Source organism: Notolabrus celidotus, chromosome 21 (genome assembly GCF_009762535.1).
Source record: "Notolabrus celidotus isolate fNotCel1 chromosome 21, fNotCel1.pri, whole genome shotgun sequence".
Taxonomy (NCBI): domain Eukaryota; kingdom Metazoa; phylum Chordata; class Actinopteri; order Labriformes; family Labridae; genus Notolabrus; species Notolabrus celidotus.
Window position 1 is genome coordinate 12,082,805 of NC_048292.1, and position 22,167 is coordinate 12,104,971.

Genomic DNA, 22,167 nt, shown 5'->3' on the forward strand with positions numbered 1-22,167 from the left:
CCCCAAATACAGGATCCTCGTTGCAGAGGAGTCAGGTTCAACTCCTGGCTGCAACCATTTGCTGCATGTCCTCCCCCGCTCTCTACTCCCCACATTTCCTGTCTCTCTACGGCAGTCCTATCAATGAAAGGCAAAAATGCCCAAAAGTATAGCTTAAAAAAAAAAATCAAGCATGTTTGATATTAACGCTCCCAGGTCCGACCACCTCTGACAAAAAAAAGCCACAACAACCAATGAGAGGAGCAGACTGGGAGGCATCACCAGCCAGATGATGTGTTCTTCCACAGCAACACAAACATGGCAGCAAACGTAAATACAAACATACCCCGAAGCCAAGTTGAACACTGAAAAAGAAGGCCAGCTTATGGCTTCATTTACTCATTTTCTATTCCTTCTTTTTTTTTTTTTCTTCCTGTGAAACGGAACACACGCCAAGACAGCCAGCTGACTATGTTGATCTTCTGGTGTCACGTTTGATCATGCCAGTTTCTGTGAGATCTCATATCTGTGGAACCACTACCACAAAAGTGAAGTGAGTGGCAGTTTTAAGGAATCATGTAGCCTGTGTGTTCAGGAGATTGTGATGTTAAAAATCAGTCAGAACTGTCCATATGTGAGCGGTCCTCCATGTTTTTTAAAGTGTGTCAAAGTTGCCTCCAACAAAGTAAAAGAGGAAATGAGGCTTATTTTAAATCCACACAACGTGCATTTGAATCTGAATTCAAGTCGACTATGAACTCCATGGAGGTCGCTTAGATAAAAACTGTTGTGATGATAACCTCCTCTTCAGCAGTGGCTGAGTCATACCTATTGTGTCTGCTTTGCTGAAGCGTCTGGTGACCACGTTGTCCATGTTGCTGTCTTCACAGAGCTTCAGTTCCGTCAGGTACACCTCCACCTTGCAGTGCTTCACAAACATACCCTGCTCCACCACCTGAGAAAGAAAGCACAGGGAGTTATCAGCTGGAGCACATGCTGAGACATAACGCAATATCCATGTACAATATATTGAAAAAATGCATGGATAACATAGATATTAGTTCCAACGTGTATACACATGAAGTATTATTAAGTTGTTGGGGGGGTTTTTTTAATCACTGAATGGTGAAAAAATTAACTAATTAAAAAGTGTGCTACTTTGGCTCCCCTGCGTCCGTCTTTCCCTCTGGGTCTGTCTAGCCTGATGCCCCGTCTACAACACTATCTGATAGGCTGGACATCATCAACACTGAAGCTTTGGTGCCATTGACGTGCACAGAGATGAGAGCAGTCTGAAGCAGGAAGAAAGTCTCCAGGTGAGTTGGCGGCGCTGAGTTTTGAAGATAAGGCAGCAGGTAGTTATGAAGTCAAAAACACCACAAGCCTTCACGCTGAAGTTGTGAAAACATCACAAATCCTGCAAGCTCGAGGAACCCGCTCAAACAAGACTACAAGAAAGAAGAAAAGTCAGCACACCAAATATCCTTTAACATGTTGTAATCAGGACACAGCAGAGTACAGACCACCAGTGGACGCACTCACATTAAAAGACATTAAAGGACATTCAGTGTTCGGACTTTCCTTCTTTCTTAAAGCCTGCTCAGTTTCTCATTCCCACCTCACACACCTCAATCAGCAACCTCTGGCCACAAGAATTGAAGCCAATGGGGAAGTGTTAAAAACTGCAGTTCCTTGAGTGTCCACTTGAGGCTGGCTCCAGAAGTACCGGAAACCACATACAAACCAATTCAAAACATCAGATCTTTACAGCAGAAATAAACATGTTTACAGCCTGGTACAAAAAACAAGTTTAGTCTGGATAGCTCATTTCTCGATCGGCACACACTGTACAGGGGGTGATTTTTTTCATAACATAGTAATTTTGAAGATATTAAGATTCTGAGTTTTCCATTATGAGAGGCACAGCTGACTTGACTGACAGGCAGGAACACTGTAGCTGTCGGCGAGGAGGCTCAAAGCCCGCCTCTTTACGTCGCACTAAGTTTGGTTGAGTTCAGCATAGAGCCGGGCGAAAAAGATGTTATCAGGATTAAATATTTCATATCAGTCAATATCAAGAATTATCACATTTTAATTCACAACAAATATATATCAAATTATATTCTGTGTGTTTGTTGATGGAGTATTGTTTTGGGTTTATGCTCTCCCCTTTAAGATTACTCAGGGTTACAGGCAGGGAGTTATTGTTTCCCACAGGGTAGTGAATGCATCACGGTTATTCAGTGTTCAGTTGTCCTACGGTCGTGGCGGACATTAAACGTGGTAGAAATGCACAGCAGAAGCAGAAGTCTCTGTGCTCTTCCTTTACCCACATCCTGTAAGTATATTTATAGAAGTGTATTAAGTTAAAAGTTAGCGCAGAGTCAATACAGTGTCAGACTTACGACTCTGCTTTGAGCTGCTAGGTTTTGAGTTTTCTTCAGCGCCGCTGTAGCTCGTCTCAGCTGTGTTTACATTCTGATCCGAACGTCTTTAAGCCCCACCTCCCTCTCATCCCGTGACATGATTGGATGTTCAATTACAGGTTTATTTATATAGATTTTTTATCTAACATTTGTTATATTTATATTGAGAAAAATTACATCGCGATAATTATCGTTATTGAATTATTGCCCAGCCCTAGTTCAACATTTCCAATATGGTTCCCGCCGACGATTGGCTTCAAAACAGCGCTTCAGAAACAGATGGGTGACATCACAGACACTACGTCCATTATTCATACAGTCTATGGTGGCGACTGAGCGGTTTAACATTATGAATGGATCAACAGCTGATGCTGTATCATTAAATAACGTGGGTGACAGTGCAACAGGGACTTATTTGGGTTAAATTGAGACAGATACTAAGAAAAAAAGAAAGAAAGGCTGTGGTGTTACTTCTTGTAATTAAAATATAAGAGGTGATAGGTGGTCATAATCTCAGTCTCAATCAATGACTGGCTGAGTTACTTGTTAATAGCAACACAGCTGAAGTGCCAGAACTGTTGGCTTTTCAAAATATTTTGCATGAAATAAAAGAAGCTCTGTGTAAGTTAACAAAACGACTGCAGCCGCACTTTAATCTCTCTCTCTCTCTCTCTCTCTCGCTCTCTCGCTCTCTCTCTCTCTTTCTCTCTTTCTCTCTTTCTCTCTTTCTCTCTCTCTCTCTCTCTTTCTCTCTTTCTCTCTTTCTCTCTCTCTCTTTCTCTCTCTCTCTCTCTCTCTCTCTCTTTCTCTCTCTCTCTCTCTCTCTCTTTATCTCTCTTTATCTCTCTATCTCTCTCTTTATCTCTCTCTCTCTCTTTCTCTCTTTCTCTCTTTCTCTCTCTCTCTCTCTCTCTCTCTCTCTCTCATCCAAAAGTGTAGCATGACAGTATTACACTCAACGAGCACAAAGAAAGACGGTCCACAAGAACTCCAAATATTGAAGTGTTGATTATTGGTCTCATGAACGAGTCATACTCTGTATCGTATCAGCCCAAAAAAAACATTGATCGACCCCTAGCTCTTCTTATCATTGTCCAAACATCAAACTAAGTAACCACACAATGCAGATTATCTCACACTCGGCAAAGCTAGCTTTAATGAAGCAAACCTCATTTTAACAATAATGCTATAAAAGGTATCCATACTGCTCTCACATAGTTCCTCTGAAGCCTTGTGACCACGCAGAGCTTTACACTGCACACCACATTCATGCCATTCACACCCACTTTTATACGCTGATGGATGGCAGAGGCTGTTTCTAATCTCACTCACATACTCACACACCCAATGGACACTTAAATAAATTCAGGGTTCAGTTTCTAACCTGAGGACACATCAACGTGCAGACTTGAGGGTCAAGAGATTGAAGCATGGATCTGTTTTATGACTCGCTCTATACCTGCTGAGCAACAGCTGTCTTCTCGTGGTCGTAATTGGAAGACTTTTGCTTTTCTTTGCTCTAAAATTGAATAATATGGAAGCATATATGTACCAAAATGAAAATGAAAAGGCAAAATTTGAAAATTAAATTGCAGTAACAGAAATTATTTCTCATTTTCTAAATATGTACGCATTATTTGACTCAGAAATAAAATTTATATTCAATAATCATAATCCAATAATTTTTATTTTCATCTTCAACAATGCTAATTCTGTTACACAATTAAAATGAAAAAGAAAGTTTGAACATTTAAAATTCATTCACAGAAATGCTTTTTAAGTTTCAGAATGAATACGTATTTTTTTACCCAAAAATAAAATGAAAAAGCAATCCTTCTTTTTTCATTTTAACTTTCATGTAAACATGCACATTTTGTAACACTGTTGAAATGAAAACGGAAAGGACATTGCTTTTTCATTTTCAAATCTGCCCCGCTAAATCTGTCACAATATTCAAAACCAACTGGAAAATGTTATTTTGGAGTAAAAAAAAATGCGTATTCATTCTGAAAATTAGAAATCATTTCTGTGAATGCATTTTAATTTTCAAATTTTCTTTTTGATTTGAATTATGATACTAATTTAGGAGGGGCATTTATTTTAAATTACAAAAGCAAATTTCATTGTCTTTTTCATTTTAATTGTGTAACATAAGTAGCACTGTGGAAGATAAAAATTTAATTGCAGATATGATTATTGAATATTAATTTCATTTATGAGTCAAATCATGTGCAAATATTTAGAAAGTTAAAAAGCATTTCTGTTAATGCATTTTAATTTTCAAATTTGCTTTTTGATTTGAATTATGATACTAATTTAGGCGGGGCATTTTTTGAAAAATTAAAAAGCAAATGTAATTTTCTTTTTCATTTTAATTGTGTAACATAATTAGCATTGTTGAAGATGAAAATTTAAATTTAAACAGGATTATTGAATGTTAATTTTATCTATGAGTCAAATAATGTGCACATAAATAAAAAAGTTAAAAAGCATTTCTGTTAATACAATTTCATTTTCGATTTTTGTTTTATTTGAATTATCATACTTATTTACAAGGAGCATTAATTGAAAATTAAAAACAAATTTCACTTTCTTTTTAATTTTAATTGTGTAACTTAATTAGCATTGTTGAAGATGAAAACTAAAATAAAAATAGGATTATTTAATATTAATTTTATATATGAGTCAAATAATGTGCACATATTTAGAAAGCTAAAAAGCATTCCTGTTAATGCAATTTAATTTTAAAACTTGCTTTTTCATTTTAATTTTGGTACATATATGCTTCCATAGAATAAGTCATATCTGGTGTAGAAAAGTCAAGGCATGAAACTTCTAAGCATTACACAGCAACAAGTGCATGCTAATCCAAAACCCAAGACTCCCTCTGGTTAATCTCTGCTGTCACTGTGTCAGATGACAATACAGCCTTATGCTACAGCCAGAAATCACTCTCAAACAAAGTCAGATTATTATTCTTGAAATAAAAAGTGGTGAGCTCGTCTGTGCACCAGCCTGAGGACGGAGGACTTCCTATAATGTGACATCATTCTGATGATTCTGATCGGGTAAACTCAAAGCATGTAATGGCTTCTGTGTCTCATGGATAACAAAGTGCAGACTGCTGGCTGTGCCACTCATGCGGTGTCCTGATAGGAGCGGAGTCAGACTGAAGAGCCTAAATTAGCAGCACCTCGTGGAAACAGCTGAGGGGTCCTAGCAGGCCTATTTATTTCACAGCTGAGCCCCTCTGAAACACACACAGCTATACACCGACTTCACAAACCTCCAACAGTCATGCACACACACGGCGTCCCCCCTTCTCTACCCCCGTACCCAAATGGGTGCACGCTACCTCCAAGCACATCACCCATGTGTTTGTAAACTCAGAGCAAAAGTCCAACTCTTCGCCAAACTCTGACAGAATTTCTCAGATCAGAGCCGAGCCAAAACTATAATACCCCCCACCTCTACTACCCCCCCTTCCTCTTCCTCCTCCCATACTGGTTTTGCCTCTCGCACTCCTCTCAGAAGCTCCTACACTGCGTCTCTAAGTGTGACCTCAGCCGGCATTCCTCCACTTCAAAAAACAAGGACACGCAGGAACACTCCGCTTGCGTCGCCACTCGTGCCAGAGGAGGACAACGGGAAGAAAAACAACCTGTGACCACAGTCCTCTTAGATCTCTATGCTTTAAAACCCCAGAAGAAGAAAAAACAGGCATTTTAAAAAGAAGAGTAAAAGCTTATAATGAACCTCCTGCATGTTGTGTCCCGCAGGTCGCTCCATGTAGCTTTTCAGTCATCCAGAACGTTGCCTGAAAATAGAAACCCCGCGGCCACCCGATATGTCCCGCGACATACATGGCAAAATGGGAGGGTCGTCGGGAGGGGGGGCAGAGAACTAGTGAGAGAATGAGAGGAGAACCTCTTCTAGCAGCCATGATGCCATGACTCGCAAGATTTGAAGGGAGGACCTGATACTTTAGGTACTGTTAAGCTGTAGCCGCCATCATCAAGCATTCCACTATCTAATCCACAGTAACCAAGCGTGAAGCCATTCAGCCATTAAGTGTGTGAAAATATGGTTTACATTGATGTATATTACAGCAGATATGGACAGAATGAATGTAAAACAACCTCATCTAACTCTCACACTTCATTATATTGAGTGGTTATAATATTAAATGTCTGTGTCTGATCAATGTGTTCTCTGCGTCTGTGTTCCTGACTTCTAACTTGTCATTTAAGTCAACTTGTAAAAGACACACAACAACACCTCTTGTGGTCACACAGAAGCCTGCAATATTTACTATTTTGTACTCAACAACACCGCTCAAGAACTTAAAGTTTATCTCAAAGCTAAGCTGCATTCCTGAAGTCAAATGGCTTCATTAACCCTCATTCATTCTTCAACTTCTTTCCACTAAGCCACACTCCGAACCAAAGCTACATTACAGCAAAGCCACCAACAACAAGCCAACTTTGCTTCTCATTGAGCAGAACACTCTCCTTTCACCAAATCCTGCCATAGTCTCACGCTCACGACCGAAGCCTTACCTTGCGTGCAATTGGCTCCTGACAGTCTGTCAATCCATACCAGCTGACCAGCTTATTCCAGCCCTCTGTCGGGACCAGGATGTAGTCCAGCTCATCAATAAGGTGCTCCTTGATGGCCAGCACGTCCCCATCTAGAGTGTACAGAGCAGGTGGAAGAAGGGGTGAGAAAGAAGCAGGTGTACACGTGGAGAGAGAAAGCAGCACCCTGTGTAGTGACTGCCTCACATGGAACAAAGAAAAAAAGGTATGCTGGAGAGCTTTCTACGAACCCCACGAAAAGCCGCTCTATGGAGTCGGACAACAATATATGGGTTTTGTTCACCTTTTCCTCTGAACTCTTTGTTCCAGAATGGTAAAGCTTTCAGGTGTCTGTGGTGTCATGATGAACTTTGATTACATAGTCCTTAAAGCTGCTGTTGGTAGTCACAGAGTGAACATCTGTTCAGAGAGAGGGACTTCAAATGTCAACACTATCCCTCCCAACCAGATTTCCTCTTAGTGGCCCAACACAGATCGGCGTGTGCAGTCATGATAGTGCCGGACTCATAACCAATCGGAGGACATAGTAGGGGACACCCCTTAACCAACAGGACAGAGGATTGGAGATTGGCTATGATTGGTCCGTCATAACGGGAACGAGGGGAATAATAACATTGATTCAAAGGCATTGGAAAACAGAGATTTCGCAATAGTCTCAAATTACTCTGATGAGTACCGATGGGCATTATGACCTTTTCTTCAAACCCAGCAGAAAAAAAGTAGCATTTTTTACCCCATTCCTACCAACAGCAGCTTTAAGGTTGTAAGAAGTGAAGCATCATCAGTCTTACCTCTGAGCAGACCAGAGTTATCCACTGGTCCTGGGTAGACATTCTGGTCTCCCATCTGGTACTTGTCCCAGCTGTCATATCCCACATACTTCTTCCACTGTTTGAACCAGTGACTGTCCACCAGGTACCTGCAGAGGAGTCAAGTTAGTTGTTGTTTCAGATGTACTAAAGCATAGTTGCACAAAGGTATTCAGTGTCGATTATTAAAGGATCATTAAAGGTGTAAATCAGAGCTTTTGGATTCATTTCTACACGCTGAACGGGCAGGTGAATGCTGGAGGCTAACATGACAAAGATTGATAGTTGCTACAGTAGCACTTGAGTTCAGGTTGCTGAATGCTTGGCCAGCTGGCTCTGTGATTTTGACAGGTGCTTCTTCACCGACTCCGCCCTGCAGAAGTGGACGGATGAGCCTCTTGACTGGCGAACTACTTGGAGCTAGCCATGCAGCTATTAGCCCGCTAACTAGATCAATGGTCCGAAACAAGCCTCATTGAGATTATGACATCAGATGAAAGGGTGGGGTGCCAATTTGGAAGTGGCGCACAGAATACCCAGAAGACAACATGTCATGTGAAGGAAACGCGGGGTCAGTGGGCTAGCTGTGTCTGAAGCACCGCTAGCCTCCCAGGCTGACACACATGAAGCTGACAGGCTCCCGTTAAGCTAGCTCGGAGCTAACTGTCAACACGGCCCGTCACCTCGGCTTTCTTCTCCTCCGTGGCGTTGACAGCCTCGGCAGAGCCACCCAGCGGCCCCGCAGCCTCTTTGATAAGGGTTCAGCTCATGTCTTACCATGTGTCTCCTTTTCTTAGCTGTGTTTTCAATAGTGCCGCGACCTCTCCTCTCTGGGTATCCAGATCAGCCGCTCCTCCTTCCGCCATCTTTCCTCAGACATCACCCCGCTGCATGCTGGGAAAGTGTGGGGCGTCACCGAGGGCACGCAGGGAGTGACGCTGCCGTTTCAACCAATCACCGGCTTGCAGGAGAAGCATGTCACCAGAACTATTCTAGAAAACTGGTTCAAAACTGCTCCATCATTGTTACTGCTCAGACTTGGTGAAAGGAATTGCAGCCCACTGAAAACAGGTCTTCACCGGCTTGACCCCTCTTTGTTCAGCAAGGTGCTTTCTAGCATTTGACATTTCCCAAAATGCTGCATGAGCTCAGTGTGTTAGAAATGTCAGTTTGTTTAAGAGGGGGTGAAGTATCTGATCGGAAATAATTAACTGATGTAAAACAAGTCAAGGAGAAACCTATGTTGTCCCAGACTCTCAAGGAAATTAGATTGAGGCCCCCTTCCAGTTTAGTGACTTGCATGGACAAGATTTGTGACCCTTAGGCCAGCAGAGCAAAGGAGAGTACATTAAATAACTAGAGATAAGTTTGGGCTCTCTAGTAGGCTATGTCACTGGCTCGCAGACCTATAAAAGATCTTGGTCAACAGCATTCTGGTAGTCAGCAGATTTGCAGAGCTGTTGTCCCAAGCATTCCGCGGTGCTTGTTCAATACTGGTTTTGATTCTTGTAATAAACATATTACTATGCATGCAAGCCAGTGTCACGAAGATTTCTTCTGCATCTACACATCACGGGCGGTCAAGATACGACAGGGGTAAAATAAATGTTGAGCTGTGACTAATTATAACATTTAATTTCAATGGAGCTGGCTGGGGAATATAGCCTAAGAGAGGTTTGTTGTGATGCTACACACAATTTATATTGCATATAGGCACATCAAGGGCGTCGTAATGGGGGGAAAAGTGGGACTGACTACCTAGGGCCCAAGTGGGGAGGGGGGCCCTTAATGGGCAAGGCAAGGCAGCTTTATTTGTATGGCGCATTTCATACACGAGGGCAACTCAATGTGCTTTACATTAAAAGATTAAAAGCATTGGTAACATTGACAAGCATAAAATAACACAATTAAAATTACAAATATAATAAAACAGAAAAGATTACAAAAAAAAATTACGTTAAAATGTGCATTTAAAGGGAGTTAAAATAAGCTAAAATAGTAAGGCAGTGGCAAATAAAAAGGTCTTAGCCTGAAATAAAGTGTGTTTTCTAATACGCTTTTCTTTTCTTTTGTTTTGTCCATCCATCCATAAATTTTTTTCCGCTTATCCGGGGTCGGGTCGCAGGGGTTGCAGTCCAAGCAAATTGACCAAGACATCCCTCTCCCCGGCAACACTTTTCCAGTTTTGTTTTGTTATAACTGCAATAAGATAACTAAAATTGTCTGAATAAATAAACATACATTCAGAATTCCTTTCTGGAAAAAAGGGGGGTCTCGGCTCCATGAGATGAGCGTCTCATGCCTAAAGTGGGGAATTGTCATATTTTCCCAGCATCAAGTGTGGCTGAATAGGTTTGAAAGTAAACTGTAGGTTTTTAGAGTTTGATTTGACTTCATGAAGTTAGATTATATCAAATAATGCCCCCTTGTTGTTATTCAACAAGTCACTTGGCTTCAAATAATCTTGTTTACAGAGGTCAATATTGTGTAGTTACATTTGGAGAAACTGTAAAATAAATAATATTGATATGTAGCTTAGTTTTGAATCAGTTAACCAGGATAGTTTTAAGCATATATTTTTGTTTAATGCATTAAACCAGTATTATAGCAGCAATGTTATTTTTTTTAGGATTGGCTGTGGTGATGGGGCCCACTAAGATATCTTTTCAGGGGGCTCAGAATTCCTGGTGACGCCCCTGAGTCACATTATGCAAGGTTTTGTAAAGTCAATACCTCTTGTACTTTATCAGCATGACAAAAAAATGTGTAGAGCATAAATGACTAAATAGATAGAGTATTTTTCATGATTACTTGTAAAAAAAAAAAAAAGAAATTAAAGCTCCAGAGGTTGATATGTACAAACTTTTAGTCACACAAAGCCCTTCATTTCCCACAATGCATTGACATCCTTTCATCAGACTATTACAGTGAAATTACAGTAATACATCATTGTTTAGCACCAGTAGAATATTTTAAGCCTGCATGAAATTTTGCATGTTTATTTAAAAACACATTTACAAGATTCACATTTTTCTGTACAGTCACATTTTGTTACAGTTTCCAATGTGAAACTACGATGTATATGCCATGTTAATCCTACTGTTATTGCAGCGCTACAGTATTAGAAATGTCACTGACATGCCATATTATTTCAGTTCATTGATAAAAAATAAAACATTTTATTTTATTATTGACAATAATATTAGGGAAAATCCCTTTATCGGTAAAGAAGGTACAATATATGATACAACTATGACTATGTAGCCATAAAGTGATAACAGAAACACAGAGAGACTTTGAAGGTTATTTAGATGTAACTCAGTTTTCAATCTAGTATCCTCTTGTTGTCAAGGTGATGAATCTGCACCAAATGCTTCCTTATTATGCAAACTACAACATTTGTTTTAACACTATATTCCCCTTTTATCACTTCACTACCATCCCTGAAATGTTTACACTGCAAAACCAAACACACTGTGGACCCTTTGTCTCCTGAGTTCCCCATAACCATATTAAAGTAGATAATGTGACACCTTTGTATCTTTTCCTGCTGTCTTTGTGATGGGGCAACTCAAAGATTGGATCAAAACCCCAAGTCTTTACTTTACAAATCATCTTTGGGGCTTCATAAGTTGGAGTCTCTCTCTGAGACCGGGAAGTAGCCGTTTTTATTCGGAGTGGGCTCCCCCTCAGGAGCAAAGATGGCCAGTAACCTCTCCTGCTCCCTCTTGGTCTTGGGTAAGCTGTCTGAGGGTGTGGTGAGCAGCTGGAGGCGCTGTGGACAGAGAGAGCAGGCTTTCATTTTTACCATCATAATTGATTTTACTCTCTAAGGGGTAGGGTTGCAAAATTCCGGGAAATTACAAAGTTGGAAACTTTCCATGGGAATTAACGGGAATAAACCAGGAATTTAATAAATTGAAGGTTGGCATTCCATGCAAGAAGATGCTTTTTTATGTGCATGTTGAATGGGACTTTTTTGGAGGGAGAGTGGCTCTTTTCATTTAACATTTTGAATGGGACTTTGTTGGGATTGTATTTTTGTTAATTTTTTAATGGGTTGGGCCGGAGGGATGAGTAATATTTAACTCAACATTCATGGTTTTCTTCTTCAATGAAATAATTGATTGTTCAATAACATATTTAACACTTGATAAAGTTCTACTTACAAATAAATCTGTTTTAATTGTATTATTTTAGATGGATGTCTGCTTATAAAAAAACTAATATTTATGCTTGGATAGGATACCTTTCCATTAAATTACCCTCAATTCCCATAAATTCCCATAACTCCCATGGTAAGTTTCCAATTTGGGATGTTTCCAAAATTCCCCAGCTTAACTTCCCATGGAAATTTCCCTGAAATTTTCCACCCCTTTGCAACCCTACTAAGGGGTCATGTTCAAGTCAAGATGGGTCTAGGACACAGGACTGCTAACTTAAGGTCAAACTCCAAAAACGCTAGAAAGCTCATCATTTACCTCTTTAAGAGTCCCCTGGGTGGTGCTGAGCTTGTACACCATCCACAGCGGGATGCAGATCATGGAGGAGAGAGCAAGCAGCCAGCCAATAGCGTAGCCCCACCATGGGTACACATACTCATTGTTGTACTTTAGAGGAGTGTATTTGATGAGGGAGAAGGCAAATGTACCCTGCAGACACGAGTAGAGTGCAAATATTTTAGTGTAAAGAATGAATCATCTTTTGTTGTAGTTGGAAGACCTTATTCTTCTTAATTAGATTGTTGATACTTACAATGCACGTGGCTGGGGTAAGGAACAACCAACAGTACTTGATGTAGGGTCCTGGTCGGTAGCCAATCATGTCCTCGATGTTATCATAAAAGCGATCAGCACCTGGAAGAATAAAGGAAAATATCTCTCACCATGCTGTATGAAAAATACAGCTGCAGGAACAGGAACGTCTGCCTGTGATTGAGGTTACATCTGCCGACATTAGGAATCATTGAGTTTATTCTCTTTCTCTTAGTGAACAAAAGTCTGTTGCGTTCGAGGACATCTTACCGTAGACCCATGCAATGCAGACAGTCTCAAAGATGGCCATGAAGAGAAGACACATGCCACTAGCTGCGTAGTAATCAAAGAGCTGGAAGACATACATGCCCCCCTATGAAGAGAAAGAGAGAAAGCACTGAGTCATAGTTACAGCAAAGGAAAATCAACTTTGAGTGTTAAAAATCTACCAAGTCCACGAACCAAAGAGCACATTGAATGACTCATTCATGTTAAACATTTTCAGATTTGGATGTAGTAATTAAAACCTGATGTGTGACTTGTCAGCTCTGAAAGAAACGTTGCGGAATTTCCACTGTTATTAAAATCTTAGCTGCAAATATTCATGTCTCAGTTTTATTAATGGGGCTTTTTTCTCTATGACATACTTGATTCTAGTATTTAACCCTCCTGTTATGTTGTGGGTCAAATTGACCCTTTTTAAAGTTCAAAAATACATTAAAAAAATGTTGAAAGTATTTTTTTCGGTATGAAACGTCTCTGCTTGGCTTAATAGGTGAAATCAACATATAAAAACCAAATTGTCCATTTCACATTTTAGGCAATATCTGTCTTCCAAAACAGCTAAAAACAGCCTAAAAATCTGGGCAGCATGTGACAGAAGAGGTGTCTCCTGTTAATTTATCAACATCACTTTATAAAAAAATAATAATCCAAAATTCTAAATAAAATTAAACAAAATCTATGCCATGTAAAACTATTGTATTTATATTTAGGTCTTTCCAATGTACTGTATATTTAAAAAAGTTTTAACAATAATTTTAACACAAAACGAGTGAGATATCCTCATTGAAGCATGATTTGTGAGGATTAAAGAACACCATTGCACCAAATATTGATTTAAATGGTTAGTAATGGAGTTAATAATGAGGAAATGTTTATTGGGATTTTTGGGGTTCTGACACTTTTGAATAATTAAATATGCCCTTGGTCAAATTGACCCAGGAACATGCTGTTCCTGAGAAACAAACATAACAGGAGGGTTAAAAAAACAGGATTGACTCGCTTATAATACACACTTGAAATCCTGAAGCCTGGCACTAGGGACTCCAGGTGTGCATGAAGACCCTGGCTTAGCACCACCTGATACTTATCCGAGACATCCCGTATTACACCTCTTGTGTTGCCAGGACTTACAAAATGCTGACTTGTTGACACCTCTGCAGGGCATTTATGTTTCCAGCTGTGCAGGGGTGAAACCATGTCAACCATGATGTTGCATTTCAATAGAGAAAAGCATCAAAACTACCAGAAGCAACCCCTAAAACCTGTTCAGACTGTACTCATGTGGATCCTTTTAGCTAATTACTCTGTAGAAATGTCCAAGGTAGTAATATTTAAGGCCTTCACTTAAAACTTGCTTTCAGATTGTCTGTGTGTTTGTGTTTGTGTAGTGTGTGTGGTCCCCGAGTGTGACACCTACCTCCATCAGCATGATGAGGCCCATAAAGAAGGAGACGAGACTGACACCTAAGAGGAAGAGCTCCCTGCGATTTTTACGTCGGAACACAGCAGGGTACATGTCAACTATCGCCGTCACGAGACTCTCCACGCACACAAACTGAAGGGAAGGAGAGAAGGGATGTGAAGAAAAGAGAGGGAGAGAGGTAAACAAAAAAAATCATAAAAAAAATGTTGAGGACCAAATTAAATTCCTCCATAAGGAGCTATCATTGTGGAAAACTGTGTGTGTTAATAAAATTGAGGTTATGAGAAACTTACTTGACTGTCAAGGCCAAGAAAAACAATCATGATGAAGAAGAGAGCGGCCCACAGAGGAGAGAAAGGCATCATAGATACAGCACGGGGGTAAGCTATGAAGGCCAGACCAGGACCTAGAGCAACAAGACAAGTAACATACTGGTCTTATAAATGCAGGACAGGAAGTATACTACATATTATTTTTCTTTCTCTGAGTATTTAAAGGAGTTAAAGAAAGCCTCACCAGATTCTGCCACCTCTGAGATGGGAACATTCTGCTCATACGCCATGAAACCCAGGATGGAGAAGATTGCAAAGCCAGCCACAAAACTGGTGCCGCTGTTCAGACAACAGAGCGACAGGCAATCCCTGCAACAGATAGCAGAAGTACAACGTTTTTAAATCTGGCACTCAGTGATCTCTAACCTCTATTCAGAGTTACATGGGTAACATGGGTACATGGGTGACTGCAGTATGTTATCAACTAGTATGCAGATGACTTTCCGACCTGTAGCAGTTGTTGTTGTATCTGTTGTAGCTTCCCAGAGCAGTAAGTGACCCCAAACAGATGGCGTAGGAGAAGAAGATCTGGGTACCAGCATCCATCCACACCTTATACAGAAGAGGAAACATAAAGACAATAAACCACTGACACTGAAGGATCTCTTCACTCTCTTCTGAAAATGGGGGAGCAGGGGGAGGTAGAGCGTACAGCCTAACCTGTCAGGGGTGAGCTCTAATCTAAACAGGCTTCCCTTTTCCTGGTTAGCATCTCTCAACAAACTCTTCTCCATATTTTCCCTCTCTTTTCTCTTTCTTCTCTCATTAACCCTCCTGTTATGTTCGTTTCTCTGGAGCAGTAATAATGTTCCTGGGTTAATTTGACCCGGGGCATATTCAATTATCCAAAAGTGTCAGAACCCCAAAAAATCCAAATACATATTTTTTTTAATCTAATTTTTAACTCCATTACTGACCATTTAAATTAAGATTTGGTCCACTGGTGTTCTTTAATTCTCACAGGTCATTGTTCAATGAGGATAACTCACTCCTTTTTCATTAAAATTCATGTTAAAACTTTTTAATGTACATTGGAAAGCCCGAAATATAAATACAATAGTTTTACATGACATATAATTGTTTTTATTTTACTTTAAAATTTGAATCTTTTTATTTTCATGAAGCGTTGTTAGTAAATTAACACGACTCCTCTTCTCTCACATGCTCTTCAGATTTGTATGCTGCATTTAGCTGGTTTGGAAGACATATTGCCTAAAACAGACCTTAAAAGGGTCAATTTGACCCGCAACATAACAGGAGGGTTAAAGAAGAGGAGTAGAGGGAGGTAGAGCGTACAGTCTAACCAAATGGGAGTGATCTAGCCATAACAAGCTTCTTGCCCTGGATCTGCCTCCCTTGTATCTCTTTACAGACTCTTATTTTTGTTTTCATTCACTCCCGTCTTCTTACTGCTCATGAAAATGAGGGAGAAGGTAGAGTGTGCAGCCTAATCCAGCAGGGGTAAGTCAGAGTCCAAACTGGATTACTCTGCATCCCCTGTCCTCTTTCTAACATCCCTCTTCATACTCTCCTCATTGCTATAACTTCTTTCCTTTTTTGTTTAGGTGAGTGGGTACGGTGGGAGGTGAGAGCTAGCTTAAAGGGTTTGTTGGTTGAGTTTACTGTTAAAGGCGGGTACACACTTCAAGATAATCGGGCTGATTTTTGTCCCGATCTCCCCCTTACGATCAAAGCCAGCAAAGGCCCGATTGTCTGATGTTTGCAAACGACATCATGTCTGATTTTCCTGTGGGGTGGGGTGTGTTAAGAGGGATTTTGTCTGGTCGGAGCCACTCGGAAGGCCTCAGAAGGAGAGATCGTAAATAATGAACATGTTTAATATTTGCGACTAGAAATCCTGTCGTGTGTGGGATGCTCCGAGAGGAGCCGAGCACGCATAGTATGTAATGTCACGTGTATCAGAGAAAAAGCCAATCAAGACGTGAGCTGACTCAGCTGACTGACGGAAGAGGAAGTAAAGACAAACAAAAACATGGCGCCAGTGAAAACCAAAGTCTCTTGGACCTCTGAAATGGAAATCCAACTGGTTGATTTGTGGCAACAGCATGACTTTTTCCATAATCGTTTTTCTTTTTTGTGTGTGTTTTCGGAAAGTAAGAGGCTGAAAACAATCATCATTGCTTCTTCCTGTTCGTCCACCATGTTTGTTTACACTGAAGTCACATTTTACTACGCGAGATTTGGAATATTGAGCGTGAAGAACCTGATACTCTGCTGAAGAATCGGTTGGTATGTGGTGTGCTGTGTAGTGCACACCACACACTATAAGATCAGAAGACAGAGCTCTTGTGCGATCTGTTTTTTTTTAGTTATCATCAAGTGTGTGGTCTCTAAATGTGTGACGGTTTGAAGAATCCTGTAATGTGTGCCAGGCATTAGTCTCCCTGGGATGTCACATGCCTAACCTGACTAACACTAGTGAAGGTGCCTACACTATAAGCCCAGGGATTCCCTGGCTCTCGCTGCACTTCAATCAACATGCTTGGGTGTTGGGGGACATTCGGGGCCATGTAATAGATTATGCAGTCTTGTCCTTTTCATTAGAGCAAGAATACATTGCATATATCTGAAAGAGTTATGCTACTTTACATGTAGCCAATATAGTGTGCGTGCATACTGATTAAAAACACAAACAAAGCATGTTGTGTTTAAACAATCCAAGACGAATCCACATGCTGGGAAAATAGTTAGCACAATCAGTGACTTATGTAGTTACACACTGGTGTACTGTTAAAAGTTGATCATTAGACATTTCTAAACACTAATTTATAGACCAAACTTCCGAAAAACACAGAGCGCATGATCTGTGACGGATTACATAACCAGATAAACAATAGTGACAAGCCAAAAAAAAGAGGCTGTAAATACACGAAAGGGACAAGGAGTCTGCTGAAATCAGCTTCTGCAAACACAGCAAAAAATGCCAGTTTGGTTGACTGTCTGTGGATTAGTCCTGGTACAGCTCATGTTTGCAGTCTCAGTGGTGTCCTGGCCCTGCATATGATCCCTGCAGTCCCTGTCTCTTTAATGGAGAGCAGATGGACCCAGCAGAAACTAGACCCCCCAGTAGAAAACCATGGGATACCTGCGCCTGGTGAGCCCCTCGCCCACGGGACCATGACACAAAGTCTTCAAAAGGCCCTCATGCTTTTGATTGAACTGCTTGAAGGTGAACAGTTTTAGCTTATGAGGTTTGTACGGCGTTGTGGTACCTGTGGGTCTGCCAGTCGTCCCAAGTCTGGGTAAAGGTAAAACTTGATTCCAATGGCAGCACCAGGCAGGGTGAGCCCTCTGATCAACAGCACAATCAGCATCAAATAAGGGAAGGTCGCTGTGAAGTAGACCACCTATGTAGACGCACACACGCACAGATGTTAAATACACAAACAAGAGGAGAAATAAATACCAGATGTCATCCTATATGGTCAAAGAAAAACAAACAGATAAAAGAGGGTGACCTGTCATCTTCACAGAGGTCCCTCTCACCCACCTTTCCTGTGGATTTCGTCCCCTTCCAGATGCAGAAGTAGCACATGACCCAGGCGATGAACAGACACAGAGCGAGGTCCCAGTTCAGAGAGCCCATGTGGTCAATGCCTGGGGAAATCCTCAGCGCCCTTCTCCTGCAGGGATAGGGAAGAAAAACAGAGAAAGAGAGGCATTACATCCATTTCAATGACAGTTATGTATCCAAAAGAGGAGTTAGGAGGTTTGAAAGACTCACTCCCAGAACTCCATGACAGGAGAGGTGGAATTCAGGTTAATTGTTTGGTTGATTGACGTGTTTCTCCGATGGAACTCCAGACAGTTTTCTGGAGGTGAAGAAGCAACATTTAATAAAGGCGCTGTTAAAAATCTGGGGAAACTTTTTATGAACTGAATGTAAAAACACTTTTGTTTACCTGTGTTCCATGTGTTGTTGCAAGATGACCAGGCCAGGTCCCAGGAGAAGGAAAAAGACAAATAGAAAATCCCCCAGGCAAGAACGATGATGTAGTAGAAGTTCAGCAGAGTCACTATCACCTGGGTGCCATAGCCAAGACCTGGAGACGTTAAATTAGAGGACATGTCAATTAGAAATAATCAACCTGCTTATTTAATAAACTCTTTTGAATATAAGGATATTTTTTTATCATATAGGTCTGTAAGAATGTCAAACACTGATCTTTGAAAGGGATCCCAAAGTGGCATTTCCCAAAGGTGACACAGAATTCCCACCTACCCACCTTCAAACAAAGGACTGATCTTCCTCCAGCAGGTAATGCCTCCTTCACTGGTGTACTGTCCCAATGCCGTCTCCAGGAAAAAGACCGGAACGCCACAGGTGAACAGGAAGATCAGGTAGGGGATAAGGAATGCACCTAAGTTGAAGATGAGAAATTGATCCCTGGTTTGAGATTATTGACACTTGATACCACAGAAACTACTATTTTAACTACTATTTAACTTTCTATTTTATAATGTAAAACTACCTCTGCAACTCACCACTGCACTTTATCATATTATTTTAGCCTGTACATATTAGTCATGCCTATTTGTTGTTTCTTTGTATTTATAGCTAAGGTTATTGTTATTATATTTTTATTTTATTTTTTATTGTAGTTCTTATTCTTATTCCTATTCTTATGCCTTGTACAAAGAGAGCACAGTTTACTAAAGTCAAATTCCTTGTGTGTTCAAGCATACTTGGCGAATAAAGCTGATTCTGATTCTTCTGATTCTGAAGAGAAGGTACTGCAAAAATTATAATCTTAACAAGTGCATTGTGAGTCAAATTATCTCATAAACCAGATTAAACATCTTATTTCAAGATATAACAAGCAAAAAAAGGCCTGAATACATGTAATGAGCGAAAAATTACTTCAGTTTATTGAGATAAGATGTATCTTTTGTCTTACTATAATGATATTATCTTGCCAGTGACTGTGCCTCAAATCAAGTGCAATAAAGTATTTTGACTCAAAAAGTCTAAACTTGGTAAGAAGGGAGTTTTTGCAGTGTTGGACACCATATCTGTCCAGCTACAGTCTTAGTCTTGAATACTGCTATCATATCTAAAGGTGTCTTTTTATTGGTGGAAACCTGTCCATGCATTTATTAAGTGGTAGATATCATAATTACGTGACATTCAAAGACACATTAAGAGTTTTAAATCCATCTGACTAGCTCTTCTTTGGACTTTCAGGGAAACATTTAGAGAAAAGCTTAAAACTGTGTAACGACGGAAACTCAAGAGGGACAAACTGGCAGTCAGCTTTCCTGCCGACAACTAAATAAGCTGCTTTCATTTGTCTTATACGGTGGCCCTGAAGGACAAAACAAATTTAGAAAAGATGAAACACTTTTACAAAGTTGGAGACAAATTCACATTTTGGAAAACATTTTTACATTTTATAAACAATTACATTAGCAAAACACTTAAAATAACAAAATTTAAAAAAACCACTTTTACAAGCAGTGAGACAATTTTACACTTTTACCATTCCTGAAACAAATTTACATTCATTCTAACAGAAAGGGAATGTACCAAACACCGGAGGTGATCCGGTACCAAACGGAGTACCAGTACCAAATGGTCAACCAGGTAAGCACCCAAGTTGGTTCCTACACTTTGTGTAACGTCGCTCCGTTTGGTTTCTCTCCATCCAAACAAACTAAATGACCCATCACTCTATCACTTCCGGATCACTTCCGGTGTTTGGTACATTCCCTTTCTGTTAAAAATGAATGTAAATGTGTTTCAGAAATGGTAAAAGCATCTCTACGCCTGTAAAAATGTTTTTTCTTTATTTTGTAAATTTGTTTTATTAAATTTTAAATTGTTTTGTTCTTGGTAAAAGTGTTTTGTTAATGTCATTTAGTTTTATAAAATGTAAAAATGTTTTCCAAAATGTAAATTTGTCTCCAACTTTGTAAAAGTGTTTCATCTTTTGTGAATTTGTTTTGTCCTTCAGGGCCACCGTAGTCTTACAATATTTAGATTTTAAATCATGCAAAACTGAGGAGGCATGTCAAATGTTAAATATATATTATTTCATTTACAAGAGTGGTTTATTTTACCGACTGTGATGTGAGTGAGAAAGGTGTAAAAGGCAATTCCTTTGATTATTTTTTTTTTTTTAAGTTTTGGACATTTAGACTCTGTCACCGTCTTTCAGCCTCTCTATGTTGTCATCCCATCGGGTGGCCGAGGATGTTTGACTCACTCAGATATCCGCCTCTCCGCCGGGACAGCTGCTGTGAGCGAGGAGCAACAACAGCTGCCTGACCCCGCTCAGCCTCGAACCCTGACCCCGCCGCCCCGCAGAGGGAGGAAGAGGGGCGTCCAATTTAGCAGCTACACAAGCATGCCCCAAAAGTAAGTGTTGAAAAGTGTGCCTAAATGTATCTGATCTTTTATTACCTAAATTAAAGAGTCTGAAAAACACCTTAACTTCATGTAAAATCATCCTAATGTGTGATCTGGTTTAATTCAGTGCATATAAACAAACTATGGCTGAATGCATGAACGCACTAAAAAAAGATCACTTTTTTTAAGTATACACTACTCATGCAAATCAGTGTTTCCAAGGTTTAGATCCCTCTGTCATTGCTGTCACTCATTTGTGAGCACATAGATCCTTCACCTCCTCCCCCATCCTCCACTCACCTCCTCCGTTCTTGTAGCAGAGGTAAGGGAAGCGCCACATGTTGCCCAGCCCGATGATGGAGCCTGCGACTGACAGAATGAACTCGATTTTGTTGCCCCACTCGCCCCGCTCTTCCATCTTCTCCTCCGGGGCGGGCAGCAGGTCCGTGGCTGGTTTGGTGCCATTCGGGAGGCCTGCTTTTGCAGTGTCTCCTGCAAAAAATGAAGAGAGGAGGCAGAAGGTAGGTAACAGGAGCAGATGGGGTTGGTTGAATGGATGCAACAATGTTCATTTTGTAAAAAAAAATATTAAAAATAGAAAATAGAAAACTGTGCACTCTCAGTATTCCTTGTGTGCATTATTCACTGTATCCACACCAGCTAGGTGCAATGAAATCCTCATTCTTTCTTAAAACTAAAATTTAACATTAAACTTAAAATATAAAACTGCAACTTTAGACTTGAATGCATCTGAATTGCACATCTCCAAACAACCAGTTCAAGCTTACCTTTCATTGCAGGGTCACTTGATCTTCTGTCTATAATTCTCGTCTCAAGGCTGTCTCTGGAGATTTCTCACTTAATGCTCAAGTTTTAGTATTTAAGTGACTGGAGTGAGGGGCGGGGGGTTTGTAAAGCTAAACTTAGGGCCAGCCTCCAATTTCTCTCCCTGGGTCTGTCCGCCCCATCAGAGCAAAGTACATCACCTGTCCTGACTCAACTCAAGCGTGTCATGAATATGAAATAAAACATTAAAATGTTTACTTTGATTTTGCAGGATTCCTGCAGAAAGCATGAGCTGTTAGAGCTAGTAGTTCCCTGATAACAGATTTAGGGTTACACTTATTCCCTTTATGTAATGCAGTTCATCCTACATTTATGTATGTGGTTAATCTTCCAGTTAGGAACATG

The 22,167-nt window shown here is 40.3% G+C and overlaps 2 protein-coding genes across 3 annotated transcripts in view; both read right to left on the reverse strand.

Moving 5' to 3' along the window:
• The window catches only part of LOC117805042 (ubiquitin carboxyl-terminal hydrolase 15-like), a 31,912-nt gene extending 23,170 nt beyond the window's left edge, over positions 1–8,742 (reverse strand). For both annotated transcript variants that reach the window (XM_034673606.1, XM_034673605.1), the window contains exons 1-4: positions 8,590–8,742; positions 7,795–7,922; positions 6,965–7,095; positions 808–934 (exon numbers count right to left, since the gene is read on the reverse strand). In XM_034673606.1, the coding sequence (XP_034529497.1) occupies positions 808–934; positions 6,965–7,095; positions 7,795–7,922; positions 8,590–8,678 (475 nt within the window). In that variant the 5' untranslated portion in view covers positions 8,679–8,742. The remainder of the gene's footprint in view (positions 1–807; positions 935–6,964; positions 7,096–7,794; positions 7,923–8,589) is intronic.
• A 1,918-nt stretch (positions 8,743–10,660) lies between these two features.
• LOC117805044 (sodium- and chloride-dependent GABA transporter 2-like) lies at positions 10,661–22,053 on the reverse strand. The gene is made up of 15 exons (XM_034673609.1): positions 21,765–22,053; positions 21,277–21,468; positions 18,854–18,988; positions 18,530–18,670; positions 18,352–18,439; positions 18,118–18,250; positions 17,840–17,974; positions 15,055–15,158; positions 14,791–14,915; positions 14,568–14,680; positions 14,269–14,406; positions 12,837–12,939; positions 12,568–12,668; positions 12,294–12,464; positions 10,661–11,587 (listed from the first exon to the last, which is right to left on the reverse strand). Exons 1-15 carry the CDS (start codon positions 21,769–21,771, stop codon positions 11,438–11,440), a joined length of 1,836 nt encoding a protein of 611 aa, XP_034529500.1. The 5' UTR covers positions 21,772–22,053; the 3' UTR covers positions 10,661–11,437.
• Positions 22,054–22,167: the final 114 nt, after the last annotated feature.

What these genes read in the sequence shown, in the direction of transcription:
- LOC117805044 (XM_034673609.1), bottom strand. An exon ending in CTGCTACAAGAACGGAGGAG is followed by an intron (nt 18,989 to 21,276) that starts GTGAGTGGAGGA and finishes TCTTCAACTTAG; the next exon opens with GTGCATTCCTTATCCCCTAC. An exon ending in GATCAGTCCTTTGTTTGAAG is followed by an intron (nt 18,671 to 18,853) that starts GTGGGTAGGTGG and finishes TAACGTCTCCAG; the next exon opens with GTCTTGGCTATGGCACCCAG.